The 11,820-nt window shown below is 36.6% G+C and overlaps 1 protein-coding gene across 4 annotated transcripts in view; it reads left to right on the top strand.

Moving 5' to 3' along the window:
- The window catches only part of ZMAT1 (zinc finger matrin-type 1), a 35,950-nt gene extending 25,687 nt beyond the window's left edge, over positions 1–10,263 (top strand). For 2 of the 4 annotated variants that reach the window (XM_035020994.1, XM_035021075.1), the window contains exons 6-7: positions 7,111–7,210; positions 8,580–10,263. In XM_035020994.1, the coding sequence (XP_034876885.1) occupies positions 7,111–7,210; positions 8,580–9,906 (1,427 nt within the window). In that variant the 3' untranslated portion in view covers positions 9,907–10,263. Of the gene's footprint in view, positions 1–130; positions 2,217–7,110; positions 7,211–8,579 lie in introns of those variants that run through there. The other 2 variants (XM_035021229.1, XM_035021147.1) reach the window with 2 other exon arrangements.
- The last annotated feature ends 1,557 nt before the right edge of the window (positions 10,264–11,820 follow it).

Consider the following 11,820-nt stretch of genomic DNA (forward strand, 5'->3'; position numbering starts at 1 on the left):
TTTCCCCCACAGGCACCTTCTCACTACTAGTGTATTTTATTCCTTTTTCATATTCTCTCTTCTTCCCACTTCTTTTCCTCCACTCACTGTTATTTTTCAATTCTTTTCTTACTAGACCTTTCTGCTTCATGTGAAAATGTTCATTACTCCCACCTTGAAGCCCTCTTCTTTGTCATATGTAACTCCTTATGCTCTGGTTCTTCTTCTGTGTTTCTGTTTCTTTTCTGTTTTCTTTGGGGGCTCTTTTTTAATTCATTACCTAAATGTAGGTGTTCCTGTGGCTCCATTCTTGGCCTTACTCTACAAACATGATCTAAGCTGTTCCCCGGATTTCATCTCTTACCTGTATGCTTATAACCTTTCTGTCAAGCTTTGGACTCATATCCAACTGGCAGCTACTGCTTTACCTGGATACCTCATATCCATTTCAATTCCACTCAGTTATTCAGAGTAGAAACCTGTAGTTAACTGTGAATCCCCCAACACTACCTTCTTCACTTTTTATATCTAATGAAACACCAAGCCATGACTGTTTTACCTGGTCCCTTATCTGCAGCTCTACTCTTCCCATACTAGGTCAGGCCCTCAACATCTTTCCTAGAGCTTTGGTACTCAAAGTGTGGTTTGTGGCCAGCATCATCAGCATCATTTGGAGCTTGTTAGAAAAAAAGAATCTCAAGCCTCACTGCAGACCTGCTGGAACGGAAACTGCATTTTGACAAGATCCCTAGGGATTTGTACTCACATTAAATTTTGAGAAGCATTGTTCTAGAATATTGCCACAGCCTCCTAACTACTATCCCTGCCATCAGTTTTGTCTCTCCAAATCTACCCTCAATTTAACCACTAGAGTGTTTCACCTAAAGTGCACATCCTTCCAGGTCATTCCCTACTTTAAAATCCTCACTTGTTTCTCCTTTTTCTGAGGATAAAAATCTAAGCTTCATAGCTCTTTACCATCATTCCCTGCCTATGTTCTCCAGGCTTATCCCCTCTTACTTCCTGCCATGATCTGTATAGGTCAGAACCTGCAAACTGCTTATGGTTTCCAGAAACCATTACCCTATTTCTTGTCTCTCTGCCCTTTTTCATGCTGCCATTTTGGAACATCTCCATGTTCCTCTTCTTTATCTAATTCCTAACTCATTCTTTAACATACTACTTCCGGGAAGCCTTTTCACTCCCTTCAAGACTTATCTTCTGTGTTTCCTTAGCCTGCATGTCTAATTTTCTCTCTGTGCGTCTTTATCTCCCACTAGAATGTATAAGATCTTTGAGGGAAGGGATTTCACCTAACTCATCTGTATTTCCGGTGCTAGAGATAGAAACTGGCACAGAGTAGGCCTACCTCAATAGCGATTAGTTTAATATAGAATCAGTGAACTGCTAATCTTGATATATTGAGTGCTAACCCTGCATTGGTACTATTTAAGTTTCCTAATTAATGTGATTCAACATATCTCAAAAAGTTACATAGAGATCTGTGTTTTTATCTAGGAATTTGAAGAATGTTGATTTAGGCAAGTGTAGAAATAAAAGTGGTAGGGCTTCTGAAAGTAGTAGATGTTTGGAGAAATGACAAACTTTAACTTGTTAGGATATTTTTCCTATTGCTGGGGTGAGGATATCTGAAATAAGTACCTTCTAGTTTAATGGACAGCATTAGGTAAAATTGGAACTGAGTCAACTATGAGAAGTGTACATACTCTGGTCACTTCTAAAGGGAGAGTCATTTTAGCATTCTGAAGTTTCAAGGTTATTAGAATAAGAGAAGGAGAATTTTGGTGAAATTTTCATCTGGCCAGGGAGGGAGTGCTGACCATTAGCATAATAGAGCTCAAAGAACAAATTTTCAGCCCTGCTTTTAACTGTCCCATTTTAAGAACAGTAAACATTTGAGGATTAAAAAATAGCTGGAGAATTTAAATTAGCTAATGAGAATTTCAAAGAACAGAACAGCAGAAGCCCATATTATAAGCGAGCAAGTGGTAAGACAGAAACCATTTGATACATGACACCTTAACTATTTCATTCATCACCCCATTTTCTCCCTTCTTTCTGTCTCTGCCTTTTTTCCATCTGTTTTGTTTATATATGTTCCTACTATACCTAATCTCTCTTTCTTCATCATTCTCACTGCTTTCTTCATGTCCCTCATCCGGGCCAGATCTTATTAGCACAGGAATGGCTACCATAACGATATGGAACTAAAGTATGTATGTATTTTTTTATTTATTGTATTTGTTTTGTTTATCTTACTAATTTCTAGCCTCATTATTGCACTTAGATATTTCACCTTCACCTGTGACTCAACATACCTAAAATTGAATTAATAATCTTCTCTAAAACCAACTTGAATTTCCCAAGATTCCTGTCTTTGCCAATTGTACCATTTATTAGTCACCTACATTTGAATCTTTGAGGGCATCTTCAACTACTCAATTTTCCTATATCCTGTCCATCAGCAAGTCTTATCAAGTCTTATTAGAACTATTTTTCCTTTCCATTACATTTCCACTACCATCATTTCACACTTCAATGTTGTAACAACCTTCTGGAAGGCTTTACATATACCTCATTGTTATTCTCTCACTCCTTAGTAGCAAGATTTCAACCCTGAATAAATTCCACAGTCCACCTTTTCTACTTTTACATTCAGGATACTGGGTGACGCTATGGAAAATTATGTAAAGCTAGAGATTGGGTACCTCAACAGAGTCTTGGGATCCAATCTCTGTGGACTTGTAGTCCTATTTAATCCTTTACCTTTTCCTTCACTTTCCTCTCAGCCGTGATTTTAAAACCCACACCACTCTCCAGGACTCTCTTCCACTCTTCTACACTTCCCTTCTCACACCCTTCAGGTAAACTTATCTCCCACATTCAATCAGTTACCAAGTTTTTCCAGTTTTTATTTTTTTTTTAGTTTTGCCAGTTTTAATGGTATATTTCACCAGTCTCCTTGCTCTTCTCTATCCCTACTGTGTTCTAGCTCATGCCCTCCTTATCTCTTGCCTCATCTAGTTATTTACATACATGTGGTCTCCTTACTTTGAGGCTTGTTGCTCTCAAATTTATCCTCCATATTGCAGCTAGAGGAGAGACTTCTCTCAAACACACAGCTGACCATGTCACTTACTACTTAAAACAGTTCAAGGTTTCCCAATACACAGGATAAAAAGTCTAGGCTCTGTAGCATAACCTATACATCTCTGATCTGACATCTTTTTGCTTCTTCCATCTTGTCCTGTTATATTTTATTCCACAACAATTCCAAATTTTAAGAAGTTCTTATAAACACTTCTATGCTTCTATCATGCTAGTCCCTCTCCGTACAGTACTCTTCTCAACTCTTTTCGTCAAGTTAACTGTTGTTCATCCTTCCAAGTTGAAGGCATCATCTCTTCCAGTAGCCTTCTTCAGACCCCCATACTCTGCTTCTTTGAGCTTCCATACCCCTTAAGCACACCTCTTACCTTTTACCAAATGAGATTGAAATTCTTTGTTTATATATGTTTCTCACTTGGATTTGTGAGCAACCTGCCCATTTTATTCATCTTGTAACCCTAGAATCTAGCATAATGCTAGATTAGCTAACGCTAAGGTGCTTAGCGTTTGTTGAACAGATTATTTGAAGTCAACACATCATGCTCATTTCTGTCTCTCCCATATCTGATACTGTTTTCATCCCCTGGAATGCCCTTATCTGCCTTCCTTACAATTCAAATCCTTCTTGTTCTCCAAGATCCATCATAACTTCCCTCACTGCTCTAGCTGCTGGTATTCTCCCCCTCCTCTGATTCCTCATAGACTTCACTTTTTCGTTGACAATTGCATTAATTTTAGCCCCTTAACTGAATTAGCCTCCTTGAGACAAGGGATTATATTTTATTCTGCAATATCCATCTCAGCACTTTATATGGTAATAAGTACATAGTTTTTCTCAGTATTTGCTAATTGTTTATTGAGAGGCGGTGTCATGTAGAAGAATAAACATAGATTGGGAGATATGTTTCAAGTCACTTACCCGGTTGTACCTCAGATTCCTCAGGTGTAAAGTAAAAATAAGGCTACTTCACAGTATTGTCAAAGGATGAAATGAAGCAGTACAGTATCCATCACAGAATAGGTCCTTAACAAATGTTACTTTTTTTAAAATGTTTTTTTTTCTCCTGTCGTAACTTAAAAACAGGTAAATTAGACTTTTTCTACTTTACTTCATAAAGTAAATCCCACATTAAGTTGCATTTTTGCTTATATGTAGCTCTCAATTGATTATTTTCCATTTAAGCTATTAGACCGGTGGTTCTCACCTTGACTACATGTTAGAAACATACAGGGAGCTTTTAGAAATCTCAATGCTCAGGCCATTCCTCAAATCAATTAAATTAGAATCCATAGGACCTACACATTAGTGTTTTGTTTTCTCTTTTTTAACTCCCCAATTGATTAGGATATAGAGCTAAGATTGAGGACCACAACGTTAGACTATAAAGACATGTACTTCCCCTATCTGTGCTTTGAAAACAAAGATCTTAGTCTGGGGAGTTATAAGATAGAGCTGTGATTAGGAGAAAAATGGGCACCACAAGTGTTAGGTTATAGAAGATTCTGAAAGCTATGAGATGCAAAGAAGCTTGAGTTTCTGGATGAAGTGTAAGAAGCATAGTGGATTAAAGAGATTTAGAGTATACTTATCTTGGTGAGCACTAAATAATGTATAAAATTGTTGAATCATTATATTGTACACCTGGAACTAATGTAACACTATTAATTATATTTCAATTAAAAAAGGAAAAGAAAAAGAAACATAGTGGAGGCAGGTTACAGAAGGATTAGACCAGGAATTCTGAACTTGGAGCCAATATCTTCACAGAAATTGTTTACACCATTTTTATATATTATTTTCTGAGATGTCTATATCTAGAAAAAGATAAAGAATATCAGGGTATGAAAAAGACAAGGGCTAAGGTAATAGTAATCAGACCAGAGTTCCAGAACTGCCTCTGGACCTTTTATATGTGACCTGCAGCTTCTCTAAACCCCTATATTACCTATATTACAATCTTCCAATATAACTTGTAAAGAAACAAAGGAGGAACTGGGGAGAATATTATGTATACTATATACTTTATAAGCACTAAACAAATATGTAAAACCCCTGAAATATAATCTGAGTTTATAATCATAATGAAGATCATTGGCTTGATATTAGGGCAGTGGTGCTCAACAATGGCTGTATAAAAAAAAAAAATCATCTAAAAACGCTCTCAAAAAGTAAGAAAGCCTGGTTCAATTCCTAGAGATTCTGATTTAAATGGGCTGACGTGGACCTGTAACATGAATATTTTTAAAGTTTTCCACATGGTTCTAATGTGTAGCTAGCATTGAGAACCACTAACCTAGAGGAAACCAGGTGTCCTGCTTATCTTGCATAACTTGGGTGCTCTCAAAATGTATGGTGTTGGCCAAGCAAATCTGAGTTTTAATTTGCGCACTTGTTAGATAATGATATTAATTTTTTGAAAAGGTTTGTTGTGAGCATGCATAGTCCTGGATTTAGTCCTTAGCTTTGCAGGAAGTCCAGAATCTTCACAGTAGATCAGCCTCAAATCAGGGACTGACCAGACCACAAACAAACTTGGCAAACACTTATAAATAATCAAGGAACTAGAAAGGTATTCCCTTAGTGTATTTCCCACATGTTCTCTAAGAATAATTACCTGTGGTATTGTTAAAATACAAATTCCCTCTCCTAGAGACAGCGGATCATGTTCTCCAAGGGAGGAGCTTGGGGATCTATATTTAAGTAATGCTCCAAGTAACTCTTATCAGAGAAGTCTGGAAACATTGTAATTTAAGTTAATACATTGTCATTCTGATATTGATTTATGGTAGGAGAAGATATATATTTTTTCAGTTCTCAGGGTTTTTAAAACTTGGATCTATCATCCAGGGTATCCCTTTTTTGGGATCAAAGAATATGGGAAACCAAATTATAATCAGAAAGTGACTTGATGAGCATGAAATCAGAGCACTGGGAGAGAGGATAGTTATGAGGAATCATTCATTCAGTCTTTGGCATAACCTGCTGAGCTCTCCTGGGCCCACTAGAGTATCTGTCAATAGTAAGCAGAGGCCTCATGTTCTTCCAAGTTAGCATCTTTCTTTCCCCTTGACAATATTCTCTTGTTTCTATGAATAATCTTTGCTTGGACAAGACCCATACACTTGATAATGATTAATTTAGCATCCTTTGAATGATTAAGGTGCTGTTTGATTCAAAAGATGACCTCGCTTGACCCTAAAATTACTGCAGCCACCAATTTATTGCCCCTTCTTTAGGGTGGGGTTTTTTATATTTGGCTTATGAAATTTATTAATTTGCTACTTCTGACCAAAGAGAAAATGGAAGAATAATGAGGTTAAGAAAATAAAGATTAATTTATCCCCTGCTTTCAATTCTACCTAAGAAGCAGAATAGAGAGGTAGCTGGTATGCCTATTCTATAGTTCTTGACTCTTTTGAAGTGGTAACTAGTAGTTTTTAGAATTTTGCTTTCAGCTTTTATCCTGAGAGTGGGGCTCACTGAACCTCTCTCCTTTCTAAAATCTGTCTGTGGAAATTACTTTTGGTAAACTAATGCACTACAGTGATTTCAGGTAAGAGAGTAAAAATTTGCTTTTGTTTGATCTTTTGGGAACTTTCAGGTTTTTACTGGGTGGAAAGAGAATTAGGAGCAAGCAAAAAGGTTGGTTAAGGGATTAAGAGGCAATCGTTGGTTGGATGTACTAAATTTGAAGTGCCTGCTACACTTTCATGTAGAAACAATAGGCAGGCAGATAGCAGTTTCTTAGGAAAGGCCAAGCCTAGAGAAGCAGTGTGGTGTAGTGTAAAGAATTCTGGGCTCTAAATTAAGAAGTATGGGCGCTGAGAGGTTATCTCTATTACTAACTGGCTCTTTGACTTTGACCAAATCATTTGACCTCTCTGGGCCTTATCTTTAAATTGGGAAATTTCAGTAGATGATCTCAGTAAATTCCTGTCCAGCTTTGTGATTCTAAGTGTGTCCGTATTGACCTCCTTAACTTGGACTCTCTATTTTTTCAGCATTTACTATGAGAACCTACGTTTGCCATATTTGTAATATCACCTTTACATCTTTAGAAATGTTCCGATCCCATATGCAAGGAAGTGAACACCAAATTAAGTAAGTATATTTTTTTACCAAAATCCTCCTGTGACACCAAAGAGCAGGGCTTCTGTCAAATACCCTTGCATGTACTTTACAAACTTTCTAGGCATTCATTTCCCTATGAGTTGATACTGCTATAGGTGATGGTATTTGTAGGTGATGGTATTTGAATCCCCTAGGGACTTTTCTAGCCATGATAGTATACTGGCAGAGCTGGCTAATTGGCACCCCTCCTGACCAGACAGCATTATCCTTCTCTGGGGAGATGCTAAAGGATCATTCTCATTGAGCCATACAAACTCAATTAAGTCCTGGAAGGTTCTTAGTTCCAGGAGATAAAGTGATCTGGTCATCATCCTTCCAGCGAGGTACAGTAGTTAAGAAAAAAGGTCTTGCTGTTGGACAGACCTGGATTGGAATATCAGATCTGTCTTTCTAATAAGTGTATAACTTTGGACAGCTCCAATATGAAGTTGTTATAATGAAATATTAAAAATTTGTGTAAGGTGCCTGGCCTGGCATATAATAGGAGCTCGATAAATATTCCATTCTATCTTATTGTTTTAAGGAGGAGAGGATTAAGTGGACAATTAAGGACTGGATAAGTCAGGTAGCAGGACAGAGGGGCACTTAACTATTGTATTTTTGGTTTGTTGCTTTAAAAATCAAAGCATAGTGTTTCTGTTACATTATTTTATTCTGGTAGAAAATATATCTACTTTGAGTCTGAATACTTAGGAGCTAAATTGATTCACCAAATTAATCTTCAGACTTTTTTTTTTAATCTCAGAGTTCCAGAATAAATAGCCATTATATTTATAGATCTATACAAGGAACTAATTAAAACTTTTAAAACAATGTGACATTCAGATCAGACCATCTTTGGGGCATTAAATATTATTGGTCCTTTCCCGCATATCCCAACATGCCTTACATTTTAAGTACTAAGACAGTAGCAGCTATGTCTGCATCTTCCCTTTTTATCTCAGCCCTGAACATTTTTTGTGTGTAAAAAATTGTGAGGTACATGGGAAATATCTGACTATCCCTGCTGCTGCTTTTTGGCATAAAAAGTGATGATTTATAGCTTTTATATTGCAGTAGGTTTTTTAAATTTGTTTGGGCTTTTGTTGTTTTTGTTTTTCCAAGCTAATCTTTTTTTTTTAATTTTTTTATTCTTATATTATCCCCATACATTGCATCATTAGTTTTAGATGTAGTGTTCCATGATTCATTGTTTGTGCATAACACCCAGTGCTCCATGCAGAATGTGCCCTCCTCAATACCCATCACCAGGCTAACCCATCCTAAGCTAATCTTTTTGAAAGCAAAGAAAATATTCAGAATAAAATAACCTAAGAACTTTCTACTGTCTTCTTTGCAGAGAATCCATTGTTATCAACCTAGTGAAGAATTCAAAGAAGACACAAGACTCTTATCAAGATGAATGTGCAGATTACATCAAAGTGCAGAAAGCCAGAGGATCAGAGTCCAAGACTTGTTTCAGAAAGATGGAAGAGGATTCTCTGGAAACCCGTGGGTACAGGGAAGTAGTTGATTCCAGGTCCAGACATAGAATGTTTGAACAAAGACTCCCATGTGAGTCTTTCCGGACATACCCAGGATCATACAATATTTCACAAACAGGAGAAAACCAATTACCTCATTGCTCACCAGCTCATTCAAAGAGGACCTATGACTCTTTCCAAGATGAACTGGAAGATTACATCAAAGTGCAGAAAGCCAGAGGACTAGATCCAAAGATTTGTTTCAGAAAGATAAGAGAGAACTCTATGGAAACCCGTTGGTACAGAGAAGTTGATTCTCGACCCAGACAAAGAATATTTGAGCAAAGATGTTCACTTGAGACTTCCCAGACCTACCAACAACCATATAATATTTCACCAGTGGAAAGCCAATTACATCACCGGTTACCAGCTCATTCAAAGAGGACTTATGATTCTTTCCAAGATGAACTTGAAGATTACATCAAAGTGCAGAAAGCCAGAGGACTAGAGCCAAAGACTTGTTTTAGAAAGATTAATGATAGCTCTACGGAAACCCATAAGTACAAAGAAATGGTTGATTCCAGACCCAAACATAGAATATTTGAGCAAAAACTCCCATTTGAGACTTCCCAGACCTATACAGGATCATACAGTATTTCACAAGCAGTAGAAAACCAGTTACCTCATTGCTTACCAACTAATGACAGCAAACAGAGACTAGACTCCATGACCTCTTGTCAACCCATCAGAGACTATTTCCCAGAAAAACCAGTACCCCTGAGCCTTAGTCAGCAAGAAAATAACTCTGGCCCATACAGTGTAGAATCTGAAGTTTACAAGCACCTCTCCTCAGAAAACAGTACCAGTGACCATCAAGCAGATCATAAACGGAAACATCAGAAAAGAAGAAGACACCTGGAGGAAAGTGAAGAAAGGCCAGAGAAAGAAGAGCAGTCCAAGCATAAAAGGAAAAAGAGTTATGAGGATACTGATCTAGATAAGGACAAGAGCATCCGACAAAGGAAAAGAGAGGGAGATAAAGTCAGTGTCAGTTCAGGAAAGCTTAAACATCGAAAAAAGAAAAAAAGCCATGGTGTACCCACTGAGAAAGAAGAACGTAAGCACAAGAAAGAGAAAAAGAAATCTGTTGAAGAAAAGACAGAAGAGGAAATGCTTTGGGATGAATCTATTCTTGGATTTTGAGCTTTTAGTTTTGTTTACCCAAGGATGAATTGAAGAAATCAGTTAAGAACATGGATTTAGACAAACAGAACATCTAGTGAAGAAAAGGAGCAGTGGATACAGTCAATGTCAGTTCAGGAAAGCTTAGTTTTTGTGTGTATAAATTGAAATTGAATTGAAAGAAGAAACAAACAAGCTTAGACCTACCCTCTGAGAAAGAATGTAAGAAAAACATAAAAACACAACAAGAACATAAGAGAAAAGGAAACCTGTTGAAGAAAAGATGAGAGTCAATGTTTTGGGAGGAATCTGTTCTAGGAATTTGAACATTTCATTTTGTTTACCTAAGGATGAATTGAAGAAATCAGTTTAGAAAATGGATTTAGACAAAAACCAAAAACATCCAATGAAGAAGAGAAGAGGTGAATATGGTTATTGTCAATTCAGGAAAGCTTAGTTTTTTGGGGGGGTATAAAAATTGAAAATGAATTGAAAGAAGAAACAAGCATAAACCTAGCCTCTGAGAAAGAAGAACATAAGAACACAAGAATAGAAAAGAAAAGTAAACCTGTTGAAGAAAGATAATGCTTTGGGATGAGTCTACTCTTGGATTTTGAACTTTTTAGTTTTGTTCCCTTACGGTTGAATTGAAGAAATAAGTTGAAGAGTTTGGTTTCATGAAATTGTTGTTATTTGAATTTTCCTAAGTGAACAGTTAACTTTAACCTCTAACAAAAGCCAAGTGAAGTAAAAGTATTCAATATGCCTTTTCCTTAAGTTACTTTTCTTCATTTTCTTAAAAAAAAAGAAAAAGTACGTTTCTTACATATAATGTAATTTTGCTTAATGAGGTTGTCTTTACTTCTATTCCTCAAATTGCTGTGGTGGTGAATTATTTACCCATGGGAGATAATTTATTTTAAATGAGAGAATTACCAGGCATTAGAGAATCCATTCCTTGTTTGGGTTTGTGATAGTGTTGGTATTTTATTATTGTTGTTGTGTGTTTGTTTCTTGGTTTTCTCCCAAGAAAAATGTATGAAGCGATTTAGACTGATTTTTTTGTTTGTTAAATCTAATTTGCAGTGTATTTTTATATTTTCTAGTTCTGAAAGTGAAAATGAAACAGTCTATAATAAATTTAGATGATATATAGTTTTAAAAAGCTCTCAAAATGTACTGATACAAAATCAGTCTATATTCTGGAAATGTTTATATTATATTAAAGTGTTTTAATTTCTATACATTGTTTTGTGTAACCAATCATTTCCCAGCCAAAGATGATTTTATTTTGGGAATGAGAGGGGAAACAATTATACAGTTTGCACCTCTTGGGAGATCATAATGTAAGGTTGTAATAATTTCATTTATTTCACATCTTGCTTAGTAGAAGAAGCAGACTTGAGTTCACTTTTAAGTTAAAAAAATTGACCAACTAAATAACTTGAAACTGGAGAAGGAAGAATTTTCTAAGTGGGAGAGGGCTGTGAGAGTACATTACCTTTATTTTTTTTATAATAAAAAATTCTTTTGAGTTTTTATTTTTTTTTCCATGCAGAACGTGCCCTCTTTAATACCCATCACCAGGCCAACCCATCTTCCCACCTCCCTCCTCTCTAGAACCCTCAGTTTGTTTTTCAGAGTCCATCATCTCTCATGGTTCGTCTCCCCCTCCGATTTCCCCCCCTTCATTCTTCCCCTCCTGCTATCTTTTCTTTTTTTTAACATATTTTGTATTATTTGTTTCAGAGGTACAGATCTGCAATTCAACAGTCCTGCACAATTCACAGCGCTCACCATAGCACATACCCTCCCCAATCTCTGTCACCCAGCCACCCCATCCCTCCCACCCTCCACCACTCCAGCAACCCTCAGTTTGTTTCCTGAGATTAAGAATTCCTCATATCAGTGAGGTCATATGACACGTCTTTCTCT

The sequence above is a fragment of the Mirounga leonina genome, unplaced genomic scaffold (genome assembly GCF_011800145.1).
Source record: "Mirounga leonina isolate KUSES-001 unplaced genomic scaffold, KU_Mleo_1.0 Mir_101414, whole genome shotgun sequence".
NCBI lineage: Eukaryota > Metazoa > Chordata > Mammalia > Carnivora > Phocidae > Mirounga > Mirounga leonina.